A 15,752-nucleotide genomic window follows, 5' to 3' on the forward strand; every position below is an offset into this window, starting at 1 on the left:
TCAGTCTGAGTTGAGGCAGAGACACACGCCCTGCAGCACCCAGTGGGAGATGTGTTTGGTGGTGGACAGGTCCGCCTCAAAGACCAGCCCCACCCCCATGGCGTTCCTCCGCATGGACGTGGTGTAGACCGGGGTCCGCAGAGTGTTCTGAGGGCCACAAAGAGGGTCATCTAGTGCTCACATGAGGGATGAACACACACACACACACACACACACACACACACACACACACACACACACACACACACACACACACACACACACACACACACACACACACACACACACACACACAGGGGCACCTAGCCTGGTGGGGTGAACCCGGGTCCACTGGGGCTACTAGACTGGTGGGGTGAACCCGGGCTGCTGGGTTGCCTGCCAGGTGCAGTTGGAGTGATACTGTTGGAGCAGTGCTTACCCGCAGGGACAGACGATGGTCCTCAATGGGGATAACCTTGAGGATGGGCAGCTGGACCACCAGCACCTTGGCCTTACTCCTGACCAGGCAGCCCTCCTCCACGTCCCAGTCGGCCCCTTCCAGATACAGGCCAGACACGAAGCATCCTGTGAAACATATACACACACTCAGCACAAGGCGTTCAGCCCTTATGGAGCCATTAGAGAGAGGGCTTTGCGGGCCGTCCTCTGAAAGTGTCCTAGTCTCCAGGGCTGAGTGTCTCTTTAATGGCGTCAGTAACAGACATCAGTAGTACTGGGTCATTGGTCTGAGTGGAAGGCCTCACCTTGTCCTGGTTTCTCGGTGACCTCCTCCTCACTGCGGTACTGTGTGACCTGGGTGTAGAGCGTGGAGCGGTCCAGAGGCCAGCCGTTCTTCCTGCACGTGGCCTGGACCAGAGCAGTCAGGTAGGATTCCGGTATATGGAGTCCAGACAGCCACATCACGTTGGGTTCTCCCTCTTCTACCTGGAAGACAAAGAGAACCGCGTTGACGTCACACACAAAATACCATGTTCTCGTGTGTTGTATATCCTAGCTAAAGGCCTCATGACTGTGGCCTTTGTCCCTCTACACAGATCTTCTTGAAAATACTTATTCTTCTCTAAAATAGTTACTTAGATACTTAGAGGCTCAAGTAGAAATACACAACAAACATAGCTATATACAGTATAAATATTACATTTAGTGTTTTTCACCATATGGAGCTGAATCAGTCAGTACGTTTACATGCACAGCTTAATCCGATTAAAGCCATAGTTCGACTATGCTCCGCAATTGGACAACTGCAATTGTCCGGGTATACATGCGGTAAGTAAATCGATTCATTGGCCGAAGCATGTCATTGCCCGGTACGATAGGTGGCACTGTACCCATTTCAACTAGTGGTAATAGAGCCACCGGCATTCGAGAAAGATGTTTTCAGTAGACAGCTGTCAGTTCACTTCGGGTCCATGTAATTTCTCAGACGCTCCATTGTTCCGACAACTCGGTCGTATGGGGACTCTTCCGGCTGCTCTGCGGAGGAGGAGGCCGCATACGACCGAGAGGTCGGAACAATGGAGCGTCGGAGAAATTATATGGACCCGAAGTGAACTGACAGCTGTCTGCTGAAACATCGCTTTCTCCTCCATGTTCATTTCAATCTGGACTTCAGAGTCAAAGCCAAAGTTAATTTCCCCCAATTCCTTGTTCCCCCATGGGCGAGATAAACCCCTAGGAGTCTTTACTTGTTGTGGAAGTACCAGAGAGTCGGAGAACCCGACGCAGTCTGTAAGATTCATAATATCAGAGAATACCCCCGTCAGTTCGGCCGCGGCGTAATGAATGAATAAAGATCATAGTTATTTTACAACCTCGTTGATGAGAAACATTTAGAAAAACATGTACTTTTAATTCCTTGGGTGAAATGGAAGCGTAGTGTGTACTGAATGCATGTTGATGATGATACACTCCTTATAAGGGGTAACTACATTGGCACAACGCCGGCTTCCTCCATCTTCTGCGCCAGCTTTTTAAATAAATCGTGAAATCGTCGTGAGTTGACAGCCGTCTACTGAAAACATCTTTCTCCCGCTGGAGCAGCACCTCCGCCGCCCATCCGTATACAGCATTCCCCGCCACATCGCAAGGAATGAATAAAGATTGTAAACACATCGTGAGAAAAAAACATTTATTTTGACAGATGTGCCCGAAGTTACTACTTTACAACCTCATTAATGACCCACATTTAGAAAAACGTACTTTTAATTCAGCCTTGGGTGAAATCGAAGCGTAGTGTCTGTGTGCTTTAATGAATGCATGCCATACGCGCTCCCGCGGCCGGTACACAATTCTTATAGGGGGTAACTACATTCAACGGCTTCCTCCATCTTCTGCGCCACCTTTTTAAATAAATCGCAGTTTCTCGTTTTCCGACGGCGACAACAACAACACGACTATCGTCTCCTTCTACTTCCGGCTCACGGCCCCGGGAAAAGATCTCGAGCATGCGCAGAACGCAATTCAGCGCATAATCCAATCCCATTCCGTACATGCACGCTTAACATGTATCTTATTAATCCAATCATAGTTGGACTAACCCAATAATTCGACTTTCTTGAGTGTCATGTAAACGCGAGGAGTGAGGAGACATAAGCCAACCGTTCCCCAATGGGTGAAACTCTTTGCTCCAGCAGCTGTACTGGTGTAGCTGCTCCTACCCAGCAGCTGTACTGGTGTAGCTGCTCTTACCCAGCAGCTGTACTGGTGTAGCTGCTCCTACCCAGCAGCTGTATTGGTGTAGCTGCTCCAACCCAGCAGCTGTACTGGTGTAGCTGTACTGGTTGAGCTGCTCTTACCCAGCTGCTGTACTGCGCGTAGCGCCGGTTGAAGTGCAGCATCCAGTTCCCCAGGGCCTTCAGGGTGTCGGGCGCCAGCTTCCTCCAGATGTCCGGGATGTGTCCGTTGAAGAGGGCACGGGCCACCTGGTCCAGCTCGCTGCTCATGCCCACCTCGCCGGCCAGTGCCTGCAGGACGCAGCCGTGAGACTGACTGGTGATGATGACACTCACATACTCTACATCGCCACCCGTGTAGAAATATCACAGGGTTTGAAATCAAGATGAAGCAGGAAATGGACTTCCTGCTCATGTCCTACATTGTTTGTCTGTCAAGGACATCTAGACTCATTTTGATGAATGAACATCCTGCAGACATGACATAAACAGGCATCGGGATGATTGATGGAAGCGCTTAATTGATTGTAATCGTAATTGTAGTCAGTATAAACAGCAGTGACTTAGCTCTATCACTGACATCAGTGACTTGGCTCTATCACTCACATCAGTGACTTTCCTCCATCACTGACATACATCAGTGACTTGGCTCCATCACTAGCATTAGTGACTCAGCTCCTGCACTAGACTCACCCCCTGTTGCTCCTGCACTAGACTGACCCTCTGCACTAGACTGACCCTCTGGACTAGACTCTCCCTATGCACTAGACTCACCCCCTGCTGCTCTTGCACTAGACTCCCCCCTGCACTAGACTCACCCTCTGCAGCTCGGCCAGCGAGAGGCCCATGCGGACCAGCAGCTTGTTGAAGCGCTCCAGCTCCTGCAGCAGGACCACCGAGGTGGGCGATACGTCCAGGCCCAGCCTCTTCCGGAGCACGTCCAGCTGGAACACGGCGGGCAGCTTATTCTGGATGTCCTGGGCCACCTGGCTGATGTACTCGTCTCTGCTCATGCCTCCTCCAGAGTCCCCTGTCACCGACCACAAACTCAAATCATTGTATGGATGTGGGACTGGATGTGCAGATGCATCCGTACTCAGCATCGATACAGCCTGTATATCCAGACCGGTTTATGGAATGCATCACACAGGTCAAACCTTCTGACAGATTTCAACTAAATCCCCCAGTACTGTGACATTCTCACATTTACATTTATTTCATGTATATGCTTCTAAATAAATGCAGTTATAGAGATATAGGATTGCCTCATAAACAGTGAATTGCAGCTGAGTTATGAGGAGACCAAAGAGATAGAGGGGGGTGTCACCTGTCTAGGGCTGTAGCTCTATGAGATGGAGGGTGAGTGTTACCAGTCTGAGGCTGCAGCTCTATGAGGTGGGTCCACATGTCTCTGGCTGCCTGGGTGTAGTACCCTATCTCTGCGTTGGGGTGCAGCCCAAACACCTCGGGTGTGTTGGCCAACGGCAGGGACTCAATCTCTCCTGGGAAATTCAAAGAAAGAGCAGAGAGTCAACCCATGAAACGCATCCTCTGGTGTTCACTTCTATCTAACAAGGGTTACCCACCAACATATTTATCTTTGAGCCCCTGGGGAGGGATCTTGTAGTCCACATCCCGATTGTGGAAGAGGTGAAAGGGCTGGAAGACGTCGAAGATGAAGTCTCCCAGGTACTCGTCCATGTAGACATTGAGGATCCTGCGGTCGAAGCTGTCGATGGCACGGCCTCCGTACATCACCTAGGAAATGCAGCAGCTCAGGGTAAATGCACAGGGCCGACTCGCATCGACAAAGGGACAGCCGGGTATAAGCACTAAGGCTTAATTCAATTTAGCCAGTAAGCCTCTGCAAGTTATATGAACCATTTGAACAGTTAGCCAGTTAGCCTAAACACTACGGTTGACTGTCTGTCCAGCGAGCCTAACCTCTCCAATTAGGTACTTCAGGCTTTCCCAGGGGATCTCTGTGTCTCCTTGATTGTGGGCTTTAGTTAGATACGTGTCCAGGATCTCCATGCACACCTGGAATATGAACAACATGATAGAAATCAAAGAGGCCGATGACGATGGAAGAAGTAGGAAAAGTGCTAGGCCTTGAGAGTGAGCTACGATTCTGTGGCTTTCTTTGATTAGAAAGGCCAGATCTCACCTGGAAGTCAGACTCGTTGAAGTCGTACGGCACGTTCCAGCCAATCTTGCCATACTTGCGGCGTTCTTGCACCACGGCGTGGAAAAAGGCGAGCACGTAGACCAGGCTGCAGAAGGCCGGGTGCGGGCAGGACATGAGTGTCTCGTGGGGGATCTTGAAGTAGGTGGCCCTCATGTTGAGCTTCAACCCGTTGGGCGGCTCCGTCACCACCTACGGATCAATAACGATACGCTGACGATATTATTCCCCTCTTCAATCTTTTCAAATGCGTAAAGGCAGGTGCCCTGTGGAGACCTGCTCCTTGCCGGGTCTAACAGGTCCTCCCCCTGGGCGAGTTAGGGTTTTCTATTTGTTGAATGTGTCTGCTAAGGTGGGGGAAACCCGATTGCAAAGGAGGGAGCAACGCAATACTCACACTCCCAGAGGAATGCAACCTTTGTCTCTCTATAAACCCAATGCTGTGGCTATGACCTTGTCCACACCACTACTGACCTTGAGGGCTTTCTGCAGGATGCCGATGGGGAAGTCCTGGATGGGGTCTGTTGTTAGCCAGAGGCGGTAGTCTGGGTGGGGTTTGGTGATCCTCTCTAGAGACTTCTCCAGCTGCCTCAGCCACCGGACCAGCAGGTGGCAGTTCTGCAGCATCAGCCACTGGCCCCGGGACACGGCCGTCTCCAGCAGCTGCAGCGCCACCTACAGCACAGGGGTTTGACAAGAGAAGCTCAGTCTGTGTCTCAGCCTTCAGTTCATTAATCTAGAGGTGTTTTGAAAGGGGGAATATTGTTTGGACCAACTGTCATTTTGACTTAAAAAGCATCCAAGAATGTAAATTGGCATGCTTTTATAACTGTGTAACTTAACATTTTGAATGATTGTATTCATGAGATGGAGGAGGGTGCTGAACTCTGACCTTCTCCTGGCCCTGACCCATGGCCAGGAACTTGAGGCGGTTCCCCCCGAAGCCCGACCTCTCGGCCAGCTTCATGAGGTCGCTAGCGGGGTCGGAGCCGGGGCTCAGGATGAACACGATGGGGGAGTTGGGGCTGCTCTGCTCATAGATGGCATCGAAGCTGATCACCGGGGGCTGCACGTACCTGGGGGGACACAGAAAGACCAGAATAATGTCTTTACTTACTCTAATGAGGTCATGTAAATGAACATACTTTAATCAAAACACTCTGGATCATTATCCAGCCATAACAACGATATAAAGTGATTTCTGATTGATGCAAACCCCAATCACAAACACTGCTGTGGTGCTTTTTGGTTTGATCAGCTTGGATCAAGAGCGACAGAAATATAAGTTCCACCCTCTGTTCAGATGTCACAAACTGAGAGTCAACGTCTCTGCAGTAAGGTGGAGCCATGTTTCTAGATGTCTCTGTGTGTCATTACCTGGTCCCCATGGTGGTGCTGACATAGTCGCTGACCGCACGGTAGACTCGGTCCAGGCGGAAGCAGCGCAGCAGCAGCAGCCTCTGGAAGGACGTCAGGTTCTCCTGGTACTTCAGGGGGAGAGTGGACTGCTCCGGGCCTTCCAGGTCGTACCACTGAGGGGATCACACCATCAGAGGATCAGACCATCAGAGGATCAGACCATCAGAGGTATCTGAGTATTAAACCAGCGACCTTAGAGCTGCATCATCCCACCTGCCTACCTCCTGAACCAAGCGGTCAAAGCTTCCTTTAGATGAGTTCCTTCACTAACTACAGAGCTCACTCACCGCCTCCCATTGGCCTAGGTGCTGCTCCATGTCATCGGGCAGAGAGCCAAACTGCTCAGGGAAGAGTTCTGCCAGCCTCACGATGTCCTCCCAGCCCTGGTCTGAAAGCCAGGGGCAAGGCTTCTGATGCTGGCTCTTCTCCAGGGACAGGTTACCTGGAGTCAGGGCGTTTGGGGGACTTTAGTGGAAGCAACTTTAGCAACTCTAGTCACGAATACTTAACACACATGTTTTAAGAAACGTTTGAGGTGGAAATTATGAAATTAATGGATTCTGCTGACAAACCAAACAGACAACAACACATGCTCTGGATATGGATATTTGCAGGATGTGTGTCTGACCCTTCAGGAAGAAGTGCAGCTCCTCCTGCGGGGCTCGGCCCTCGGCCTGCTCCATCTTCACCGTCATGTTGAAGGAGAAGAGCAGCTTGTGTCTCTCAAACAGCCCTGTGGACGAGGAGCTTTAGTGGTCATCAACAGCTTACTGTAGACAATAGTGCAGCTACCTTGATATCTAATAAAGTAGCAATACGTTTGTCATAGCGTTACTAACTGACTGCACAAAATAATACCTGGAGACATAATAACACCACTACTAATAAAAATGTACACATCTATTATGCTGTGAATGCTTTTCAAGACCACTCAAAGGGGGGGGAACTCCAAGACAAGGCCCATGCACCCGTACAAAAGAGGTGCTGGGTGTGGATCGAGTAAGCCTCCACCTGCTTTGTCTCTCTGATGTCCCGTGTGTCTCTCTTACCTGTACAGCCATAGTTGTAGACGTTGAACGTCAGGGTGTCCATCATGTTTTTCAGCCTCTTGGGCAGGATGGAGTCAGGCATGGATTTGCGCAGCGAGTGATGGAAGACGTCCAGGTAGGCGGCCAGAGAGTACTGGTACATGCTGTTGACCACCGCCATCTCTGCCAGCACGAAGAACAAGATGGCGCCGCACTTGGCCGCAGGACGGTAGCCGTCCCGCAGCTTGTCGATGTCTGCCGACGTCTTCTGGGCTAGCTTTAGTTTCTCAAACACCTACGGGGAAACGCAATGCCTCAAACGCTCGGTCGTCCACACCAACAAACTACGGCCTGCTTCATAATACTGATGCTGACATGCATTTTGGCGTTTTTTTGCTCAGAACAGGGAAATGATTTGACCAGCTAAGAGTTAAGAGTAATTGTTGGTTGTTGTGAAGGCTTTTCTTTTCATTTAATCTGAAGAAATATTTTTAAATCAGATTTGTTGCTATTTATTCTATGCTGTAGTGCTGCAAACTTTTGATAAGAAATATCCCATTTGAGTCACAGGCTAGTATGCTTTTAGCAATCCGATCCATTTTGAGGACAACTTGTCAGCCCCATCCACGTTGTGTGTCTGTGATAAAAGAAATTGTATATGCTGCACTGTCACAACCTGAAGCTCTTTCACCGGTGAACTTTGACAGTCTAGATAGGATGGATTTAGGAGTGCAACAGTATGGATAACCTAGTCTCCCCAGGGCCAGAGGGGATCCCCATGGGACTGACCTCGCTGGCCTTGGACTTGGTCTCCTCCAGGGTGCTCAGCAGCTCCGTGTTGTCCAGCATGTTGCCGCTGGAGGTGGCCAGCTCACGCAGCAGGGAGTCCTCCAGCTCCTTCAGCAGCTTCTTGTTGTCGCTGGTCTCTAGGATCAGCCGCTCCCGCTGCTCCTCGAGCTCCTTCCTCTCAAAGCCCACGATGACGCTCAGCAGCTGGTCCTCTAGGCCCTTCAGGGTCACTAGGGGACCAAACACACCAGGGGTCAGGGGTCATCTCATAAGCCCCGCCTTAGAGGATCCAGCCCTAGCCCTCAGAGGGGTTGAGGTCCACATCAAATAGCCAGATTCCTACCGATCTCCCACTGGGGTTCAAGACCACTTCTAATAACTAATAGTTTAAACTTTTACAAACAAAAAAATCTAATCTATTTCTTTTAGCAGAAATAGTGGCTCCAACCCAGTTGTTGGTCATGCCAATACCATGTCATCCATGAAGATGAAGAATATCCTTTTCCATTTATTTCTATACCAGGGTTGCTGGAGGTCAGAGAGGAAGGAGGCCTTCATAAGGAACATCTGCGTCTTACCTGTATAGTTTATGACCATGGCTTTCCCGAACACGGACGGAGAAAACTTGGGGTTGGACAGCTTGGTGTTGAGGTAGAGCCTGAAGTTGGGGTCGTAGTCCACCTCCTTGTCTCCCAGCACGATGACCTGCCTCCCCTCGGCGCCCTTCACGTTCTTTTCCAGGACGTTGTCGATGACGGGGTCGATGTACTCGTCCACTCCCTGGAACAGGAAGGGGAAGCCGTACTTGATGGCCATCTCCAGCTGCTTCAGGAAGTCTGGGTCGTTGAATGAGGAGATCTGCCGCAAGAAGAGAACAATCACTTTCATTATTCTGATATTTCTAACTCTGTGGGTATGACAAAATGGAAAGAGTTGCTGTAAAATACTAAAGAACAATGCCTTGAGGTTGTTCTTCTCCTCCTTCTTCTTGACCCAGTTGAGCGCCTGCTGCTGGGGGTCGATGCACATGGGGAAGCGGCTGGCCCTGGTGGTCAGGATCCCGTTCTGGACTGACAGCTCGTCTGGAGGCAGGCCTTCAGACCCCCACCTGCAGGGACACCAGGCCCAGAGCTAGGTCAGCGTGCCCAGGGACACCAGGCCCAGAGCTAGGTCAGTGTGCCCAGGTACACCAGGCCCAGAGCTAGGTCAGTGTGCCCAGGTACACCAGGCCCAGAGCTAGGTCAGTGTGCCCAGGTACACCAGGCCCAGAGCTAGGTCAGTGTGCCAAGGTACACCAGGCCCAGAGCTAGGTCAGTGTGCCCAGGTACACCAGGCCCAGAGCTAGGTCAGTGTGCCAAGGTACACCAGGCCCAGAGCTAGGTCAGCGTGCCCAGGTACACCAGGCCCAGAGCTAGGTCAGCGAGCCTCCATAACGTAGCTGACAGCAGGTGTTCATGGTGAACCCATACGGAGTGGATATCAAAAATCAAGACTTCAAATTCATATCTAAAGTCTGACAGCAGACAAGCTGAAATCTCTGTAGACTTTCTTTTGCTTCACATTTGTTTCTACCAATCATGTTGCTGTAAGCGCATAATTGACAGCGACCACAAACTGGGCAAGCAGAAGTAAATTGTTAAGAAGCGTCTCTAAAGGTTTCAAATCAACGCCATGTGGAGAAGCCTCAGCAGAAATACACGTTTTAAAACCCATCGCTTCAGAATGCTTCATGGTGGTAGAAATAATATATATATTTCATATCTGTCATCATCCAGCCATGAGGCTCTGGGCCCTCTCCCCCATGTGGTCCTGCTGAACCCTAGGAGCTTTGACCAAAGACACAGTAGAGGACAGAGCTGAAGGAAAGTGGGTTCCTCACCTGCTGATCTCCACCTCATCGGTGAGCAGCACCTCCACCCTGAAGGGCTGGCTGAGGGGGATGCCTCTCTCCCGCACGTCCTCCTCCCAGACCTCGTACACCATCTGGTTCCTGAAGTCCCAGCTGAAGGCTCCCTCGTAGCTCAGGAAGGCGGCGCTGATGAGGCAGTCCCCTAGGAGACGCACCCGCCGCTGCTTCAGCTCCACCAGGTCCAGGCTCCAGCTGTACCCGAGACCCAGGAGGTAAAGGGGGTTAAGACCCAGACCCAGGAGGTAAAGGGGGTTAAGACCCAGACCCAGGAGGTAAAGGGGGTTAAGACCCAGACCCAGGAGGTAAAGGGGGTTAAGACCCAGACCCAGGAGGTAAAGGGGGTTTAGACCCAGTGGTGGTGGTGTTGTGTGGGCTGGGTGGTGGTGGTGGTGTTGTGTGGGCTGGGTGGAGGAGATGGTGGTGCTGTGTGGGCCGGGTGGTGCTGTGTGGTGCTGGGTGGAGGCGGGTCCGCCTCCCTCACCGCTTGTTCTCGGAGCCCAGGCCAGAGATGAGTTTATCAGCAGCGATCAGCCTCCTCTCCATGACCTCAGCCTCCTCCTGCAGCAGCTGCTTCTCCCCCATGGCCGCGTGGTAGCGGTCCCCCAGCGCCCCCAGCTCCATCTGCAGCTCCACCAGCTCCTTCTGGATGCGCTCCAGCTCCCGCTTGCTCTGGAAGAAGTTCCTCTCCAGGCGGGCCACCTGACCGCCCGAGAAGGACCTATGTTATCTAACACTTGGATAACATACACATGTTATCTAACACTCATAGCTCACATTCAACCGTTTTCAAAAGACATAAAGTGCAGAAGAGGTTCAAGGTTTTGAAAATAAACCCCAACAAGCGTCCCCTCCCTCATCCAGACACACACTCCTGCATTTCACACACATGTGATTGACAGGCAAGATGGATTTCCAAAGAAAGCTGAAAGCAGCTAAAACTTTGTGTTTTTGTCATCCTAAAACCCTCTACTATGTGATGGTATGAATTCCAGGTCCACATGAGAACCTGGACCCTAATGAATAATACACCATTGATTACCTTCTCTCTTTTGGGCTTTATTTCCTTACTGACGTCGCAGTAGCCCATCACAGCCTCCACAAACTTCAGCATCCCCGACCCCGCTCGGCTGATGGCCTGCATCTCTTCAAAGGTAGTGTTGAGGTGTTTGAGGAAACCTGACCGATGGGAGGAACAAGAAACAAACATAATCTACAAACTATATTAATACCAATGCAAAAAAAAAAACTTAAATGTTACGTACAATCAAAGAAAATGGGCTCATGATTTTGATTTGATTTTGAAATTGAAAAAAAAAGATTTCCTTGTTAGCTTACATTGGTATAATGGACCACATTATTTCATCATTTTATCAAAAGTTGTCTTTGATTGTGTTGGATATCTGAGTGGATAGGAATAGCATTCCAACCAATCACAACCCAGCTGGGCCACATTGAAAGTAAGCCTTTGGCTGGACACTGAAATCCCCCACTGCGCTGATCCTCTGATAGGATATCATTCATTCTAGATGTTGCCACAGTCTATCATCGTATTTATTTGATTCATTTTACATCACGTAACAAAGACACTGCAGAAGCCTTGTTCATGGAGCCAAAGTACCTCTGACAGTCTTAACCTGGCTGTGGTGGATGGCGTCACAGTCCATCTCCATCAGCGAACGCAGGAAGTTGGCCTCGGACATCATGCCCTTGGCGGCCTTCCAGCTGATCTCCTTGTGGCCTCTCATCACCAGGATGCACTCGCAGACCACCTGCACCTGTTTGGGGGGCTTGGCGAAGGATCTGACCAACACAGAGGGAAGAATAACGATGAGAACAAATGTCTCTTGTTGGGTATGCTGGACTCATGCATCATACAACATGTTACATTCTGCTTATATTTTCTAGAAATACACATCTGGGGACATCGGCTTAACCGCAGATGGCGTAAACCGCTGTTTACGCCATCTCTGGGTGGATCAGCGGCTACTGTAGACTAACAGGGTCGGCCTTGTAGACTGTGGTTATTAGACCAACAGGGTTGGGGGTCAGGCGGAGCAGCACCTGATCTCAGTGACGTCAGACTTGTCCAGGTCCTGCAGGGCGGCGCGGGCCGCCGCCAGGGCCGGCAGCGCCTCGGCGAGGGAGCTCTCAGCGTCCTTCTTCTCCACGGCGATCACCTTGTTCTGCTCCTCAATCTCTTTGGCCTTGTCCTCCGCCAGCACCTTCTTCTCCTCAGCTGGAGGGTCAGAGAGACGATTGGACTCCACTCATCACTATGTAGGTATTAAGGCCGCAATAGGAGGGCACGCTAGTAGACAGACATGTGACCTACTGACCCACGGCGGTGTTGGTGCAGATCTCCTGCAGCAGCGTCTCACAGGCGATGGACTTCTCAGCCAGGACCACCTTCTGTTCAGCCAGCTTGGTGTTGAGTTCAGCCAGCTGACCGCTCGCCTCCTCCAGCTTATCCAGACCTCCTTCTAGACGCTTGCACTGAGCTGAGACATGAGGAGACAAACCCCTGAACTAACGCACACAGAACATAAAACCAACAAACTACAAACCACACAAACCATGGTCCTCTGAGGTTGAGATAGCTTCATTAATCTGTGTGTTATAACTAGCATCTAGCACCCCAACACTCATCCCCAATACCTTGATGTTGTGATCCATTCCATTTCATTTTGTCCTGACTAAAGAGTTCTAACTCCTGAGTTCTAACCAAGGATGAAGTTGTCCTTGTCCTCCAGCAGCTTGACGTAGGTGCTGATGAAGTCCAAGTAGTTCTTTGGAGTGACGTAGTTGCTGCGCCGGAGCTTCTGCAGGAACATCTTGCTGTATTCTCCCACTGACTCGTGAACCATGCGCACGTGGGCGATCACTGCCTCCGAGTGGGACTCCGGGACCATGGGGTTTTTTCCTGTGAGAGTCACGGTCATATCACAAAGATTAAGCATACCTTAATATAAATACTGTTTTAGTCTTTTTGAAGACGTTAAGATTCGCCTACAGACCCAGGAAGGAGTAAGCCACTGCATGTAAGGCCTGCGGCGGCCATGGCAGGAACCAGTCTATCCCGGTGTTGTTCACCAGGCCTGAGGCAGTGAAATGAAGCAGGGCAGTCAGGTCAGAAGGTGAAACACGAACCGAGACAGAGATCAGAAGGCCGTGTTTGCTTGCTCACCGGGGAAGTTCCTGCAGCGTGTGCGCAGCGTCTCCCCGACGGGGGACATCCCCAGGACAATGTGCAGGTTGTTTGCACTTTTGTTGACAAAGTACTGCCACAGGCTCTCCTTGGACGGCCCGGCGCCCATCTTCAGGGCCTCATCCCGGAGCTGGTTGAGGAGCACCTCCTTCTCGTCGTCAGGGAACAGAGCAGGAACGATGCCTACAGGTGGGGGGCGAGACACAAGAGACAGCTCCTCATCCAGCCGCTAGACGGGCCCAGCAGATAGAAGAGAGACCAGCAGACCTATTTTAACGAAAAATAAGTTGTTCTCCTGTTTCATTACAGCAACGTTCCTAAGATTGTCAGTTCCAGACAGGATGATGTATATTAATATATATTATTATAGCTTGTCTTCCCACTTGGCAAAGTTTACTTCTGCTGGCCAACTTTTTGGTTCGCTACAGATCCCCGTCCAGAAACATGATTGGTCGAAACCAATATGAAAGGAAGAAAGAACCGCCCTGTTTACCCAGACTTCAGCCAGTCTGCCCTGGGATTTAGGACCATCTAGAGTCTGATGAGACCGGGGGGCACTCACCGGAGGTCAGCATGTTTTTGATCCAGATTAAGGACCATCTAAAGTGTGATGAGACTCACCAGAGGTCAGCATGTTGTTGATCAGCTCCAGGAAGCCCTCCTCGGCCACGTGGGCGTCAGTGAACAGGAAGACGGTCTTCTTGTTGTCGATTGCCAGCTTAAGGTAGAGGGTCTTCAGGTCCTCGCGGAGGTTGGCCTCAGCGTAGCCTCGGCTTAGAGTGATCTCAAACACCTGGGGAGGAGCAGGATCAGGATTATTATCTCTTTCAAATCCTTACCTTTAATTTGTTTGGTTTATATTTAGAGAATAAACCCACACCCAACAAACAAAATAAGATGGAAGAGTGCACACTCCTCCTTTGCTACGTCTGAACTTTGACCCTGCAAAGGCTGTTTGCCGAAACATTGGTTAAAATAATGCAGTTCAGTAGAAAGAAAGAGTCTGCAACTTTATGATTCTGAGGTTGAGCTTTAGCTCCTATATCCCAGTCTGCTTGTGTTATGGAGACTTTCTATACTAATATACGTTTGGTGTGTTGTTTGGTCCTCTGTTCTTGTTTGTAAGGTATTTTCCTTTCTAGGGTCTTGCGTTGTCTTGCTTGGATCTTTTCAACATGTATGGAACAAACCTCGCATCCAGCAGTGAAGGCAGCCAGCTTGGTGAGCGACTGTTTCCCCGAGCCGCCCACCCCCACTAGCAGGGCGTGGCCGCGGTCCATACGGATGATGCGGTGCACCCGGGTCAGATGCTCCAGGGCATCGTCAAACAGAACCAGGTTCATCCTGGACTTGGTCTCGTTGTACTCCTCCAGGATCTCCTGCCGGAGAGGACATGTGGTGACACACAAATTAGATCTGTCAGCCGCTAGTGGTTTTACGACCATACCAGACGGCCAATCCTAGAGCCCTATTAGGACTATTGGTTCTCATGTGTAGTTACTAAACCTCGCCGTCCTCACACACCTGACACACAGACACAGCAGGTGGGCGGGGTGCCGTACTCACCTGGAAGAAGCCCTTAGCGGTATCGTAGTCCTGGATGTCTTCGTACACCCTGGGCTCACTCTCGTTGAGGGCCGTCTTGTAGTCTCCAAACAGGATTGGGTCTCTCATGGCGGCTTCAAGGTCCGATTTGAAATGCTCTTCCATCAGGTTCTTCAAATGGCCTTGGACCTGGGGGTGAAACACAACAGACTTATTTTAAGAATATTAAGTCTTAAACATACCCCAGACGGATTACGTGTTAAAGAAAACTAAAACATTGTGGGTTAGGGTTAGTCAATACATAACGAATAGAGGTGCTGCAGATACGATTTAAGAGCGATCATTTAAGTGTACGCTGGTAGAAATTACACGGCCATCTGTCACTTAGTGGCCCTTCTCAACCAGGGGAGAGGGAGCAGAGAGGGAGGGGATGTTGTTTTGGATGTTTATTATCTAAATTGCCCTCTGTCTATTCTGCTCTCTCTCCAACTCTCAGATCTTACATACAGACGTAACAATTATCTTTGACAATATAATGACACAAATGATAACTGATGTATACTAAATCCAAACCAGAAGGTAATGTGGAATGTAAATTCATTACCAAGCTTTTGTCCTTTTCATTGATGAGTCTATCATGGAAGACACGCAGGCACTCGTTTCTCCAAACGCGCACAAATTCGGTGACAGTCAAAATCCTGTCAGAAAACGGGGATGGATGTGAGGAACATGTGAAAAGTCACCAGAGGAACAGGAAGGGTTTAGGAAGTGGCCCTCCTCCCACCTCTCAGCGTTAGTGAGCGTGAGGCCGTTGTAGACACGCGATAGGTCCCTGAGGTTGAAGATGTAGTGGAACTTGGAGGGCGTGGGCGGGAGGTCTTTGATGATGGCCTTGTACAGCTCCAGGGTGCAGAAGGTCACCTTGTCACACACGTTCTGGATCTTCTCATCAAAGGGCTGATAAAAAGAAGAAGACGTTTATAGAACGTAGCAAAATAGG

General features: G+C 50.4%; 1 protein-coding gene across 1 annotated transcript in view; it reads right to left on the reverse strand.

Moving 5' to 3' along the window:
- The window catches only part of dnah10 (dynein axonemal heavy chain 10), a gene marked incomplete at both ends in the record, with an annotated part of 36,707 nt that continues 20,955 nt past the window's right edge, over window positions 1-15,752 (reverse strand). The window contains 32 exons of the mRNA XM_084468199.1: window positions 1-147; window positions 419-564; window positions 744-924; window positions 2,796-2,963; window positions 3,491-3,702; window positions 4,043-4,174; window positions 4,259-4,430; window positions 4,617-4,712; window positions 4,840-5,049; window positions 5,332-5,532; window positions 5,750-5,933; window positions 6,235-6,389; window positions 6,564-6,718; window positions 6,905-7,009; window positions 7,326-7,599; window positions 8,094-8,323; window positions 8,672-8,951; window positions 9,054-9,201; window positions 9,973-10,194; window positions 10,484-10,701; window positions 11,042-11,178; window positions 11,621-11,802; window positions 12,064-12,238; window positions 12,339-12,500; window positions 12,725-12,922; window positions 13,017-13,097; window positions 13,187-13,390; window positions 13,829-14,000; window positions 14,398-14,586; window positions 14,774-14,941; window positions 15,357-15,450; window positions 15,537-15,709. Of these exons, the coding sequence (XP_084324325.1) occupies window positions 1-147; window positions 419-564; window positions 744-924; window positions 2,796-2,963; window positions 3,491-3,702; window positions 4,043-4,174; window positions 4,259-4,430; window positions 4,617-4,712; window positions 4,840-5,049; window positions 5,332-5,532; window positions 5,750-5,933; window positions 6,235-6,389; window positions 6,564-6,718; window positions 6,905-7,009; window positions 7,326-7,599; window positions 8,094-8,323; window positions 8,672-8,951; window positions 9,054-9,201; window positions 9,973-10,194; window positions 10,484-10,701; window positions 11,042-11,178; window positions 11,621-11,802; window positions 12,064-12,238; window positions 12,339-12,500; window positions 12,725-12,922; window positions 13,017-13,097; window positions 13,187-13,390; window positions 13,829-14,000; window positions 14,398-14,586; window positions 14,774-14,941; window positions 15,357-15,450; window positions 15,537-15,709 (5,571 nt within the window). The remainder of the gene's footprint in view (window positions 148-418; window positions 565-743; window positions 925-2,795; window positions 2,964-3,490; window positions 3,703-4,042; window positions 4,175-4,258; window positions 4,431-4,616; window positions 4,713-4,839; window positions 5,050-5,331; window positions 5,533-5,749; window positions 5,934-6,234; window positions 6,390-6,563; window positions 6,719-6,904; window positions 7,010-7,325; window positions 7,600-8,093; window positions 8,324-8,671; window positions 8,952-9,053; window positions 9,202-9,972; window positions 10,195-10,483; window positions 10,702-11,041; window positions 11,179-11,620; window positions 11,803-12,063; window positions 12,239-12,338; window positions 12,501-12,724; window positions 12,923-13,016; window positions 13,098-13,186; window positions 13,391-13,828; window positions 14,001-14,397; window positions 14,587-14,773; window positions 14,942-15,356; window positions 15,451-15,536; window positions 15,710-15,752) is intronic.

This window comes from Micromesistius poutassou (assembly GCF_964030765.1).
Source record: "Micromesistius poutassou genome assembly, chromosome: 5".
NCBI lineage: Eukaryota > Metazoa > Chordata > Actinopteri > Gadiformes > Gadidae > Micromesistius > Micromesistius poutassou.